Source organism: Porites lutea, chromosome 13, assembly GCF_958299795.1.
Source record: "Porites lutea chromosome 13, jaPorLute2.1, whole genome shotgun sequence".
NCBI classification, from domain to species: Eukaryota; Metazoa; Cnidaria; class Anthozoa; order Scleractinia; family Poritidae; genus Porites; species Porites lutea.
This window is the reverse complement of record NC_133213.1, coordinates 2,250,179-2,264,925: the sequence shown is the minus strand read 5'-3', so window position 1 is coordinate 2,264,925 and position 14,747 is coordinate 2,250,179. Positions and strand designations below refer to the sequence as shown.

At 40.2% G+C, this 14,747-nt stretch overlaps 2 protein-coding genes across 2 annotated transcripts; one reads left to right on the top strand and one right to left on the bottom strand.

The window, feature by feature from the left end:
- Positions 1-15: 15 nt before the first annotated feature.
- LOC140922849 (threonine synthase-like 1) lies at positions 16-7,970 on the top strand. Its single transcript, XM_073372883.1, has 8 exons — positions 16-319; positions 926-1,069; positions 1,673-1,901; positions 2,713-2,994; positions 4,265-4,624; positions 5,020-5,393; positions 5,750-5,986; positions 7,047-7,970. The coding sequence occupies exons 1-8, from the start codon at positions 122-124 to the stop codon at positions 7,461-7,463; spliced, it is 2,241 nt and encodes a 746-aa protein (XP_073228984.1). The 5' UTR covers positions 16-121; the 3' UTR covers positions 7,464-7,970.
- A 3,092-nt stretch (positions 7,971-11,062) lies between these two features.
- On the bottom strand, positions 11,063-14,696 carry LOC140923056 (ubiquitin-conjugating enzyme E2 N-like). The gene is made up of 5 exons (XM_073373114.1): positions 14,559-14,696; positions 14,310-14,411; positions 13,223-13,367; positions 11,878-12,018; positions 11,063-11,276 (listed from the first exon to the last, which is right to left on the bottom strand). The coding sequence occupies exons 1-5, from the start codon at positions 14,589-14,591 to the stop codon at positions 11,239-11,241; spliced, it is 459 nt and encodes a 152-aa protein (XP_073229215.1). The 5' UTR covers positions 14,592-14,696; the 3' UTR covers positions 11,063-11,238.
- Positions 14,697-14,747: the final 51 nt, after the last annotated feature.

Here is a 14,747-nt window from a genome sequence, read left to right as displayed (position 1 = left end):
CCCTCGTGGGTAAACTTTCGTGACGGTCGGGTAGGTTAACACGTGGCAGTTGTATGGCCATCATATGCCTAAGTTACTCCCATTTTAATCATGCAGTTGATTTCTACTCGACCTACATTTCATGTTGTCCATTAAGATGACATTACTACCACGGCTTCCGAGGTGCTTTTTACCCGGTCGACGGGTGTCTTCTTCCCGGATGGTGACGGGTTTTTTTGAAAGATGCTCTCGTCTTTACGCTACAAGCCCGAGGAAAAAACATTCAAGACGATTTCTTAGCTATCAGAAAGGATTTCTGACTCGCGGATTTCGATCAAAGGTGACTAGACATAAAAAGGTTACCGGGCCAATATTATGTGAAAAGGGGGAGAGGGGTAGGGAAAAATATTTGGCAAGGATTTAAAAAAAATTGCAAGGGCCCCCTCCCAGGCCAGAAAATAGCAAGTGCCCCGCGTTTTTAATAAGTTATTTAATTTTGACCCTCCCCTCCCCCCCAAAATTTTTAGGTGTTGGTGATGCAGTTTTGTTTTTATAATGGGGTGTATGAAGTTGACCCGCCAATACACTGGGCAAAGCCATTTTCTTAACAGTGACCCCTTACCCTGTTGGGACTCCCTTATTTGGCCTAAACAATATTATTATATGCTGCTAAACAGGGCATGGTTTTTAGGGTCTTGAGTTGTAAACAGGGTATACAATCTCACTTTTTAGGGTCTTGAACAGGTTGTTATTGGACCTTTTTAAGCTGCCTGAACTTCTAAAATGAATTACTAACATACACAACTAATAAGAATCAGTTACAAGCCCTTTGATATCCCATTATGGCATTTTCTCATCAGTTTATGTCTGCCAACTCTCTTGTTGCCTGCAGATTGAAAACTTTAATCTCATGCCAGCTCAAGTCTTTTGTTTTTTATAACAACAGGGCAACAATGTTATTTTAATGGGGAGTCCTGGAGCTGGCAAAACAACTGTAGGTAGAATCCTGGGACATCGCTTGGGAAGAAAAGTAGTTGATGTTGATGATGATGTTTTGGAAACTGTGTGGGGAATGACAGTTGCAGATAAGGTAAGGACTGTGATTCAAGAAAGAAAGAAAGATAAAAAGCTGCTTTGAACATTCCGTTTGTCCAGTCAGTTCCGTTATTTCTATAAGTCTAAAAATTATTATCCATTCCAACCTTGTTCAAGTCCCACAGGGGCCAGGGGTGGAGATAAATGTAAATCTGCGGTGTATAACAGTTCTGCTATACTGCTATGATCAGAAACTGCCTAATCTTTGTCTACTTTTTCCAAAGATGTCCTGGTCTAAAGTAATTGACAGCCTTGAAGTCCATCTATTCAGTCAAAATATGCAGTAATTCAAGAGCCAATGAGAAAGGCTATTGCATTCCAGCAGTTATTAGCCATCATTTAGCGTCATAAAGGAAACTGCCTTTCATTATTATGTTTTCCACAAATCATGTTGGAACCCTTAACTTTGCTGTAGTATTAAACATGCTTTATTTCCTAATCTTTTCTGTGTTATTGAACATTATTATTATGAGGAGAAATTGTTAAATGTTCTTTGAGCTACTTTTGGGTTTACTGTTAGCTGTTTTAAGAGCTTAAAGTGTGGAGCAACTAGGTAAGAATTCCTTTAATGCTGACTTGTATTCTCTTATACATGTAGCTCTCACAGGTTGGATCAGATGGCTTTGTCAATGCCGAGGGTCAGGCTCTCTTGCAGTATTCTACTAATGACGCAGTGATTTCTCTGAGTGGTTCTAATCCAATGCACAAGAAAGCTATGGAACATGTCAAATCTCTTGGGACGGTTGTGTATTTGGATGTGGAGGATGGTGATATTTTGAATCGGCTAGCTGAGATGAAAGTGAATCGCATTGTTGGACAGAATGATGGTGAAGTGATTTACAAAATATAAGTTTGCCACTTAAATTTCTAAGAGATACAGTACAGTTCAATATTCAAAATATAGCTGGCAGAAAATAATATTGAGAAAACTTCAGGAGAAAAATAAAATTTCTTTCGAGCCTGCCGTTCAATGACATCTTTGAATGGTTTTCCTGGAAATCTTGTACCCAGATCTTACTGGTGTCAGTGTGACCGTAGGAGATTTGGGTACAAGTTTAGGTTCCCGTTGAAGAAAAAAAGCGATAATTTTCAGAGATAGAAGTCTTATAGTTTCACAATAGGCGCATGGATTGTTAATTTTAACCCACACATTTACAAGCTGCTATGGCAACAATTTAAGTGTAAAATTTGTAGTCCGGTGGGTAGGTATTCTCTGTTTCTAGTCTAAATTGTGCTGATGAATGTGATAGGGTATAGAGTGCGTGATGGTCGCCTCTTTGTAGGTCTGTAGATGTTTCAATAAAGGTAAAGTATGAAAAAAAAGAGTTTCAAAATTCCAGTGGCACACCTTCACCTAGAATGCAAAACATTCCGTATTTTTGCGTATTGAAGTACACGTTAGCAGTCAAACAAAAGGTCTGGAACGAGGCTGAAAACAGAAAGCCAGACTGGGGAGAGACGCTACGGGCGTGTGAGGCTCGCGCGCTTCGCGCGCGTAAGACTCTTACGCCACGCTTTACGGATTTCTTTACTGATTTTGAGAAAAAAAAACCTTCACCATAATCGGTCCAAGTACACCTCTCTCCCACCCCCTTCGTTGTTCCCTGGCACTAGCTGATCACGTGATTTTTATTTCAGGGATAAGTATGAGTGAGATTCTTCAATATCGGAAGCAATTTTACGAGTCCAGCTACGATGTTCGCATCACCTGCGCTCGAGGTGATTCTGCTGAAGAAATTGCGGGAAAAGTTTTCCAACAACTAATGGACTCCGCGGGTGGTGATGCGGGATACGTTAGCACAAGAACGGAATACCCGGATGGGGAAGAAAGTCCAGGGTTTTTAGATGTTGTATTGGAAGGTCTAGCTCCTGATGGAGGGTTATATGTACCGAGAAAAAACATACCGCACCTCTCTTTAGGTTAGTTTTCCAGGTGTCTTACTTTGTTTAGCGGGCTTTTGCGCATTTTCCATAACTCTCAAGCGCCTGCTACATTGTTTAGGGGCATCCAACGAAAATATAGTTCAAAACCACTTAAACATAGTATTGTTAAATGTATTTTAGTATTTAAACAGTGTGTATAGGCATATTTTCATCCCCTAAAAAGTTTTCATCTGTTCGGATTTCCTAGCTGAAAGTCTAGTCTTCCGAAAATTATACGGATCAAAACTTACCTTTTCGAAAATTTCAGCCAGAAAAAAGGCTCCCGAAAATTCTAGGTGACAAATCCGTTAAAAACGGGCAATTATACCATTTTTTAGATGTTCTAAAATGCTAGGAGACTAGGCAGGCAAGCAAGAAATTTTCCAACAAATGTACCGAAAATTCTAGATCTCAAATCGTCTTCCGAACAGATATTTTCCGAAAATTGACGTTGGGTGCCCCTGATTGTTGCTTGACGACACAAAAATGGCAGCGTTGGAGACTAGGATGATCTAGCCTTCCGCGCAGAAGTTCTCCGGGCTTCATCACGCGTTCCTTTTGCGAGGAAAGAACGCATAATTAACGTCTGCGTGGGAAACTAGGGTGATCTCAATAGTTTTTGGAAGACCCTTCGTAGATGGTCCAGCTGAATTTCTTTACAACCTCCTCGGCTACTCTGAAGACCGACTGCCTTCTCTATAAACCAACTTAGACAGCCGTGTGAAAGTTAGCCCTTCCTTACCCCAGTTTAGAAACGAGGAGGGAACTAGTTGCCGAAATGCGTCCCGCAATTGTGAGATTGTTACAGGGGACGCGCCAATCAGCTAATAGGGAACTTAAGAAAAGACGTTTTTGAGCGATAGGCGTTAACCGGAAGTCGGCTTTTTGCATCCTTGGGCAGTGGTTTTACCCAATTTTTCGGCAAATCTTCTTTACAAGAGAACGGACACTTAGCAGTACAATTTTAGTAACGTTTAGGCATGTTAATTGGGAAAAGGCCTCACTTCCGGTAGTCTGCTACACAGACGTTTTTAGTGTCGTCACGTTAGTGGGGAGGAGCGTTGCGTGACGAAACTAAAAACGGCTGTGTAGCGGACTACACTTCCGGTTGACGTACGTCGCTCAAAAACGTCTTTGCTTAAGATCCTATTGACCATTTTCCCCTTATCCCTAGTAACAATCCCAGAAGTCTTTGCGACAGTTAACTCGGTCCAGTTTCTTTCTACAGTGTGTAGCTTTCACAGTGGCGCCTTTGTTCCTATTTTAGGTCAGTGGGAAAGACTTGTAAACTGCAGCTACAAAGAAGGAGCTTTACGCATTCTAGAAACATGGTTATCACCTACCGACCTCCATCCCTCTATCCTTCAGTCCATGGTAACTAAAGCATACTCTCACAACTTTCAACACGAGATGATAGCTCCTCTTGTCAAACTTAATGACCAGTATTATGTGCATGAGCTATTTCACGGACCAACAGCGTCCTTCAAGGATCTTGCCTTGCAGTTAACGCCGCATTTTTTTAGCGAAGGTATCTCTAGGAGGTCGGCATCTGATGGACCTGTTAAATTTCTGATTCTTGTGGCTACGTCTGGTGATACCGGAAGCGCCGTGCTGGAAGGTTTCAAGGGTATGTATGATTAGTGTGAAGAATATACAGTGGAAGCTCTTGTAATCTGCTGCGCTCCAGTTGAATTTGTTTCACACGAGAAGCGTATTGGGTACGACACATGCCCTTGGGTACCTAAAATTTACAGGCACCAGTTCTTAGTGATACCTTGGCCTGCGTAGCCTGCGGGGTTGTTATGTCCGGGGTACTTTCTTGGTGGCGGAGCTGCGAGGGATTTCCGCTAGCGGCGAAATGCAATTTGACTTTTTCCCAATCTTCTCGCGGCTCCACCATCAAAAAACTACAGTACTCGCTTGCTATTCCCACCAGCTTCGCGGGCTAGTGATATCTGGAAGTGCATCATTCGTTTCTTGGTGCCTCTTTAATCTGATAGATAATTCCATTAACTTCCAAAGGTAACCCTAAAACTCCAGTCATGGTCCTCTACCCAAAAGAAGGAGTCAGTGAAATCCAGAAAGCGCAAATGGTATCCGCAGATGACCCGAATACGCGTGTTATTGGAGTAAACGGTGACTTTGACTTCTGTCAAACTGCAATAAAGACAATCTTCAACGATTTATCCTTTAACAAAAAGCTTATGGACACCTTTAGTGTGCAATTAAGTGCCGCGAACTCCTTAAACTGGGGTAGGCTACTACCACAAGTTGTGTATCACGCCTCTGCTTACTTGGATCTTGTGAAATCCGGAGCGATTTCGATGGGCGAGATGGCAGATTTATGTGTACCAACAGGAAATTTCGGCAATATTCTGGCGGCGTACTATGTCAAGGTAAGATATTGTAATTATTTTTTCGGGCTTTCTTTCTTTTTTATCTCAACTGCAAAGGTTGCGTCTATAACTGCGATGATCTTCGTTCATATAATTCTACACCCGGTAGTTCTCATATATGATTTCCATATATTCTTAACTTTATGAGATGGTAGTTTACAAATCTGAGGCGTTTTCTATGAGTTAAAAGCAGAATTGTCTATGCCAGCCTTGTCAATCAGCCAAATCTGATTGAGAATTCTGTGGAATGGCAAATTCGTGACTACCAAATTGAAATTTACGCAATATTCCGGAGGCGTGGAGTCAAGGTCAGTATGTAAAAAAACCTTATAAACTCTGGGCTGTTTTTTCCACAGGAAATGGGCATACCTTTCAACAACCTGGTTTGTGCGTCAAACGAGAACAACGTTCTAACAGAATTTTTTCATACGGGATCATACAACATGGCAACTCGTCGCCTACAACCAACCATCTCACCATCCATAGATATCCTTAAATCATCAAATCTAGAGAGACTCATTTATCACGTTTCTGGGAGTGGAACAGTTGTGGCCAATTTGATGAGGTCGCTGGAAGAAAACAAGATCTTTAAGGTTAGTGCAGGGCTTGTCTGAGAAAACGGCCGACATTTCTTCACGCCACCTTTAGTTTCCCCGCGAAATGTCGTCAGAGGAGCAAGCGGAGAAATACCATACTGATGACGTGTCACTACCCACATCTGTGTAGTTCTTCTGATTGGTCGTGCCGCGAGGGAAATTTGCTTCAACCAATCAGAAGTACAGCTCAGATCTGGATGGTGACGCGTCATCAGTATGGAATTTCTGCGTTGAATCCTCAGACGTTATTTGCAGGGGAAACCAGTTGTGGCTCTGCGAAATGTCGACCGTTTTCTGAGGCTAGTAAAGGCTTCATCTCCCCATGCGATAACCCTGTTAGTACAGCTTGTGTCTAGGTTTCCTCTCTCAGCGCGCTGCAGTTACATTTCGCGAAAGAGCTGTGTCATTTCTTGCCATACTTTGGCGGTGGTTTGCTGACCAAGATCTCCGTGATTCGCGAACGGTTGGCCAAAACTTATTTTAAGCAATCGTGACGGCGACAATAGCAAGGAATTCCTATAACTACAAGGAAAAGATCATTAAACGTTTCTAGGAAACTGCCCACCTACCCCTCCCCTAAGCCATCATTTTGCTGAGTGTTAATGGCTTAGGGGAGGGGTAGGTGGGCAGTGAATGCACCTCTTCCCAACTTCCCAACCCGACATGCGCGTTCTGAATTTCAGTACATTTCTTTGCCTTTTTTTGCAACGGCAACTTGTACTGTTTGATATTAAGTGTAGAGCCCACGTACCTTTTTTTTAACTGAGGCTGTTTTTGTCACCTTACGAGCAGAGCCTGTATTCGTCTTCTCGCGAGGACTGACGCCAAATTCAAGCAGCCGAAAAGAGAAAGGCTCTGCCGACAGGGCGAATTTTTGTTTGCGTCGCCGTCATAATTGCGTGAACTGAGCCCTTTACGCTTGTCTTGGTTGAAAATTGTTTAAAAAGCAACGAAGTTCCGCAATGTTTCAAACTTTAACCTTGTTGCCGTATGTGAGACACGCTGTAACGATGTTAAAAGCTTAACACGTCTCGAAGTGTCAATGCCATTTTCTTAGATTTCAGATGACCTTAGGAACGAACTATCCACCGTATTCAAAGCCGACTTTACCTCAGAAGAAAGGTGTCTGGATACAATTAGATCCACCTTTAAACACACAGGGTACGTAATGGATACCCACACAGCTGTCGCAATGGACATCGCCAGCCGCTTTGCACATCCTAATCGACCAATGATCATATCCGCTACTGCGCACTACAGCAAGTTTGCCTACGATGTTCTAACTGGCCTTCGTCAGTACCCATCATCTCACCACCCCGCGGAGTTGTTCTCAAGTTTGCGCAAGCTTGACGCTCGACCTCCGTTGCATGCAAGTCTTGAATATGTTGTTAGTCGGCCCAAATTACAGAATACAGTCTGCGAAGCTAACATTAGTACACTGATGAAAGAAATAGAAATCTTTTTAAAGCGATAATATGTTTAAATATGAACCAGTTTAACCCTACAGTGATGTGGGGGTATACGGTCGTTTCGCTCCGGCTGCAAAGTTGTCACGCTACAAGTCCCTTTGCTTCATCATGAAGTGGATTCGCTGTGAAGAATTTTTCGTTTCACTGTAGGCTCGGATTCAAGAAGTTCGATGTCGCGCACTAAAGTTTAAAAAAAGAAAAAAAAGGGTCAAAGTTTTCTTTATTTTTTCCAAATTGATGCGTAAAGACTGTGCTGCGAAACGACTTGTAGCGAAATGACTTTGTGGCGAAACGACCGGAAAGCTCTGGGGGTATCCGTTCACTGGTCCATGGCTCTTTTAACTGAGCTAATGGAGCGCTGGATCGCGTTTTTCGTTCCAAAGAGACAGTTTTCCACACCAAACTTAGAGGCATCAGGTAGCCAATGAACAGCTTCAATACAACTTAAAGGAGTGAATGTAAATGAGTAGGGAGGGTTGGGTTTTAATTCAGGGGAAGATGGGGTTGGACCAATAAAGACAATGAAAAGTTTGATCTGTTCCACTGATTACAAGCTGTTCCTTTAGTATCTTAGAGATATGTTTGGTAGAGTGAGCGAGATAAACGACCATGTGTGAAACGCGCCAGACGCTAGGGAAGGCGACAAACGGAGAGGAGAGAAATGGGACACAACAGACTTAGCCCAGGCACTGAACCTTATACGGTGCTTTCACATCGCTAAAACGCAGATTGGCTCTTTAGGTTTTCCTCTCAGGGACTGGTCCTTTATTACCTGTGAGGGGTGGGGTGGGGGGATTTCATTTTGCTGGGGTTCATTTTCAAAATATTGATTTGCTCTGGGGAGTCATTTTCAGGTAAGGGGGCGTTACCTGAGGGGTCACTTCAAAAAAGTTTACGAAAGCAGTACAAGGAATAACAAATGTAGAGTCATAAGCAATCGCCACAAGCTGAAGAAATAGAGACTTTCTGGGGCGCTTGCCCATTTCTCAAGCCGTCCGTTCCCCTAATTACTCAGCAGGATCCTTTTTTAATACACATACACTTCCGATCTATGGATCGTTTTAATAAAGGTTATGTGAACAAAACCCCGTGTTCTACAATAACATCCACTTTCTTTCTTGCCGAATGGGTCGCGCGCAAAAGGGTGTCTCTTTCTTGCTATGCGCCCCAATATGCAAATGTGGCATGTGTTTTAGCATTAATGGTTTTCAGCATTCTGGCTTGATTGGTGTAGGATCTAATGGAGCCCAACCAGTTAATTGTAGAACTGCACACGTTTTAGGCATCCTACTGAAGAACAGTTACGACTTATAATCAAAGTAGATATTTCGAGCAACAACAGTTTGCTGTCTGTCCCCTCTGTTATCATATTTTGATAATCCTGACAGCAAATTCTTAAAACAGTATAATACTTTATTTTGACATCAATAGAGTTGAGAGAAGACAGATATCATGAAGTTTACACATTGTATTTACGAACAAGTCTTTTACTCAGTAACAGTTATACTCTTACAACTGTGGGATTTAAACTTTCCAATTATAACATCAGCAGTTTTTAGGACTTTCACGTCATGCCTGGCATTAACTAGCTATCAATAGTAGAAAATTACTTAACCTGAGAAAACACCCAACATTTCATGACACCTCCATTGCTTTCCCCACAAAATGACATCTGACAAACAAGCCCAGAAATTCCACACTGATGATGCATCACTCTTCAGATCTGGGTAGTGCTTCTGATTGGTCACGCTGTGTGGGAGATTTTCTGCACTCATTTCTCACACATCATTTTGTGCAGGAAAAGCAGTGGTGGCATCAAGAAATGTTGGCTGGTTTCTCAGGCTATGTATCATTCTGTTGTAGGTAAAATCAATGCTCGGGTTTAGCTAACCTTATTTGATTCAGAATTTTCTTCGTTTCTTAGTCCTAATAATTCAAGAGACAAAGGAAATTTTGGATTAACCTGAGACTTCAAAATATTTACTACAAAAATCATGTGTTTAAAATAAAGCGTAATTTTTAAAGTCATTATCCAGATGATTAGGGATTTCACTGTGTTTCAGTCCCCCTAAATATTGCCAACTAAGATAAAGCAGAAAGATGTCCTCGACAGCCTGGGATGGTTGTGGGACAAGTCAGGATCATTTCTACTTTCCCAAACTGTGCCCAGACCTTTGGGATCATTTTACGTTTCTGGGAAACTACCCACCTACCTGTCTCCTAAGCCAACATTTTGCTTTAAGTGAGAAGTAAGTGTTGATGTTAGCTCAGGGGAGGGGTAGGTGGACAGTTTCCCAGAAACGAATAATGATCTGACTTTTGAAAGGGTCCAAGGTCATTCCCATCACATGGAAAGACATAGAAGGGATTATGTCAACAACAGTTTTAGTATGTCACTAATCCTCTAAGGTGAGGGACTGGAGATGAGCAATTGCAGCTTGTCTCCAGTCTCCCATCTCACAAATCAAAAGGGCCGGGCCTTTAGGGCAGACACTGGGAATTTTGTCATAAAATCAAGCTTGAGAGCCCACCAACTCAAATGTAATTATGACAGTCAATTCTCTCTGCTGAAAAGGAGAAGCAACAACAGAAATTGCATGTAGATGATGTCCGTGTTCAGGGGTTACAAAATCTTGGACAGTTGGGAAACAGTGGTTGTTTGTCGTTAACAAAAAGCTTTCCAGAAAATCCCATTAGAAAGTAAACAGAATATGACTTTTTGAGTAGTTCTAGTTGAAAATTTCCCAGAGCAATGGAGTAGTTCTAGTTGAAAATTTCCCAGAGCAATGGAACATCTGAGAAGGCAGTCCTGTTTGTTCTGCATGGAATGTTCACTGTGGGCATATGTGACATCAAAGATGCTCACCTTCCTTCATATTTTTAGTTTTAACACAATTCGCTTAAAATTTTATATAGAACTCACCATTCCCTAAAATTGTATGTTTTTGGTTTTTCAGATTTTGGCATTTTGGTGGGAAATTGATGTCACAAAGTTCCCCCCAAATTTTGCTTTTAGTATTATAGGATATCTAACGATGGTTTCTGAAAGAACTCACCACAAGGATGTCAAAAGTGAAAAAATTTTTCAAATACGCCTATCAACTTAAAAGATATAGCGTTTTGAAAGTTCAATTTTCCACCATTTTGTTACCAAAAATAGCACAAAATGGCAGGAAATTCAAATTTCTACATTGTTAAAAATTTTCCAGTGAATTGCTTTAAAACTAAAGAAGATGAATGAGGGTGAGCGTTTTTGATGTCACATATGCCCACCGTGGTTCCAATGGAAATTCGTGTTCCATTACTTTAAAGCCATCTTTGATACTAGTTTCAGGCCTTTCGGGTCATTTTTCAGTTAATGGAACTAATATTAATATTTTGTACATGTACAAATGGTAAACGTGATTCTGGGATGAAATTTACCAGTCATGACTGTTGCTTTCTATCTATCCAAACCATAAACTGACTGGTTTGCCTATGTGGTAGTTTACCATTGGTAAACAACCAGTGAAATCCCTCACCATCAGGGTTTCCCCGACATAAAAATCAAGCTTGTTTCTGAGTATTGCTACACTTTTATCGCGACATACACGTAGACACAATCTACAAGCTTCATTCATTGGTTATTATTAATAATGAATCTAAGCAATATTTTACAAAAAGAGTTTCTGTATCAGTACGGCTAAAAGAAGCAATTTTTTTGGCACAGTAGTATGTACTTGAAAACTTTGCACTTGAACAAAACACTGAATTTCATACTCTTTAAACAAAGAACCACTATCAAGTTCCTTTGGCATATTTCCTTGTCCACTCTTTTGCTGCAATTTAAAGAGGCAATTCACAGATCAAGTTAGTAAGCTCATTCTGATTGCCCTAGTTTACCCTCTCTGGGGAGTTTTGTTAAAGTTTGTATTATAAGATTACAAAAGGATCATCTTTTTACTAATTATTTTTTTTAATCTTGTGGAAGTGAAGTTAAATCATGGTTCAACATCTGTCATTATAAGCCTCAAATAGGTCAATCACTCTTTATGTTCTTGGGTTAACTCTGTGGCAAGAATGGACTATTCCTCATTTTACATAGCTTGCAACCTTTTCTCATACCATTTTGCATCTTGGTACATAATGTTTCCTTAGCAGGTTTAAAAGGTTTAGCAGGTTTTCTAAAAGTTGGCCCAAAATGTGGCAGAAATTAACCTAGAAGGCAACATTTATCACGCTATTACAATTTATTGTTCACAACAACAAGAACGTGAAATATGATATAAGTATTTGGATGTTCTCAAGAGTTCACTCTGAAACAACAAATTTTACAGTATTTTACCAATCTCATTCAACATGAAGAGAAAAATTCAGATATGAATACAATATGCAAGTTGCAAAATTTTTTTAAAATCTGTAAATACACTTTTTACATACCAGTTTCAATGGCCTTGCTCTCATTTGTTTTCCACTCGTCAGCTACGTCATTAGCGAGAGGATCATCAGGGTTTGGGGCACTAAGAAGTGCCTGAATAGATAGGAGAACTGTACGGATCTGAAGAGCTGGGCTCCATTTATCTACAGTTGTAGAAAATAAAATATCAATCCCTGTTCCTCCTAGAATCAATAACGTTGATATACATTAGAGAGATTTAGAATCATCTTTATGGCAACGGCAAAATAATGTCAAATCGAACCATGAAATATGTGAGTTGAGTTTCTTGTTGGTTTTCTCCCTTGCTCTGAGACGTTTAATTTTCTCCGGGTGCTTTGGTTTTCCCCTCTCCAAAGAAACCAACACTTACAAATTCCAATTCGATCTGAACGCACACACGTTTCAACATGTTAAGAACTCCAAGTGCTCCACGAGTAAACAAATTATGGTTTACAATTTTTTTTACGTTCAAATTTCCCTTTCAACTTGTCATCTGCTGTTCATTACATCTATGTTGCAGGCCAAAATTTTTAAAAAATTTTTAGTCTAGGTGTCCTTTGTCTTCTAACCCTAAACTAGGAGTTATTAAGGCTAGCAGGCAAAGGAAATTGAGAATCAACCTAGGTTAAGAAATCTTAACCCAAATTTAATTTAGACCTGTAATATCTACAAAGAAAATAATCAATATACTCATGTCAGTTTCATCCATAAGAATTGTGTTAGACACCTTTTACCTACTCATTCTCTAATTCAGAAACTGTGAACTTGAATCTGACATCAACCACAAGCTTTAAATGCCATTCTAAATCTCCCCACTATTGGGAAAGATTTAACACCAGGTGCTGAGTCATTTTATTAGTAGGTGGAACATGACTGTCCAGGTGAATGTAGTCCTGAATAGGACTATTGTTGACAGCGACTGATGTTTCAACAACCTGTGCTGTAGTCATCTTCAGAGTCAAAGTGGGTTGTATCACGTCAGTTGGTGGTATTAAACTCTGCTTATTGACCTGATTGGCCAATTAAGTTGCTTTGTTATTGGTCGTCCTGTCAGTTTAGCTGTTAAGATGTTATTGGCTATGAACACTACCGTCTATTTGTCACAGTTGAACAGTCGTTTATTGTTAGTCAAATTATTGGTCATCCGGTCATTCTGTTGTTGTCTGTTTTGCTTCAGTCTGTCAATAAGTCATTTGCATGGTGCTGATAATTGTTTACTGCAATTTATTGTATACTTTTGTAGCACTCATCACAGATAGGAAAAACTTAATAAATTAACAAGTCCCCTTAGTAAATAACTTCTCACCAGCAAGTCCTGATAATGAGATGTCAGTTTAATCCACTTACCTTTCAAAATGTCCAGGCATATGCGACCAAGTTTATCAATGTTTGGATGGTAAATTTTTGTCATGAATCTTACTTTTGGTGCAGCCATTGGATACTCTTCAGGGAGGAACAATTCCAGTGTGAATTTGCCACCTTCAAATGGTGACTAAAAAACCCAAACAATCGTTATTTAGCATTGACAAACTTACCAAAACTTATTAAAGTTATGAAAATATGATTACAATTACTACATAAGGAATAACAATTATTACACCTTAAAAAAATTATCAAATTATGCCACAGAAAAAACTAAGAAAATACAGTAGCAGAAATTATACATTTATGTGCAGAGTTTGCAAAGAATAATGTTATTCTTATCACTCATTTCACATTATCTTAAGAATTGGAGCTTGTTAACAGCTCGGCAGAAAACTGCTTGATCCCTGATTTCACAAACATTTAACATTTTTAATATCATTGGTTCAATTTAACTGGTCTCGTGAATGATAGGGTGATAATGAGGTGATAATAACAAGGTGTTGACATAAAATAGGAACTTTTTTCCCAAAGATGTCTATAGACATTTCTTTCTATTTTCTCATGCTTTGCACATGTGATTGCACTCCCTGCTCACTCTGCTGTGCTCGCTTCACTTGCGGACCTGTACAATTCTTTAAAAAGAAAAAAATGTCTGTGGACAGGCTAGTTTAGCAAAACAAAACAAAAACGTTAAAACATATTTTTTGGACTGTGCAAATTCTACACTAACCATGAAATGTTCCTACTCACAGGGTACCCTACCCTAACTCTAACCTTGTCAACCCTACACTGCCGGCAGGTAACCCCCAAAACAAACCCTGATCCTAACCCCATAAACTGAAAGAGGAGTGGGGTGGGGGGAGGGGGGAAATAACCCTTATCCTAAACCTTGAAGTCCTTAGGGCTAACTTTTATGGAAGTCTTATTAGGGCTACACCAAAATAAAAGCTGGTTTAAGCAATTTAAGTGATCCTACGAGTAAAGAAATTTACGGCTACGCAACATACCAATGAGCGATGAACAAAATTAATCAACTTAGCTTATATAGGACAAAAGGGAAAATTCCAACCTGACTAGGGCCATCCATTGAAACTTTAAAGTATCTAGCATTGTGTTCATCTGGAACAGCCGTTATGCCAGGAACAGGTTCGGCTTGCAATCGCTGAGTTTCCTAAAGTCATAATAACTTTAGTTGCAATTCGAAAGGGAAATACCGGGTTTTAAGCTACACTCAGAATGTCTAATTAATAAATCAAAAGGCTGACGATTTCAGTCTCTTTGTTTGTTCGTTGGCAAAATCGCATGTCCATAAGCCTACCTTGGTTATTCTACGAGGCAAACCTGCTGCCATCTCACTATAAACTGTCTAAAAACAGGGAAAATGTGATAAAAAAAGTAGACAAAATCCCAGAATTTCACCTTCAAGTGGGAAACCAAATTGATTGCTGGGAAATCATGGAGCGGGTAGGGCATGAGCCCGCAGTGTAATAATACGTAGATACTTCAT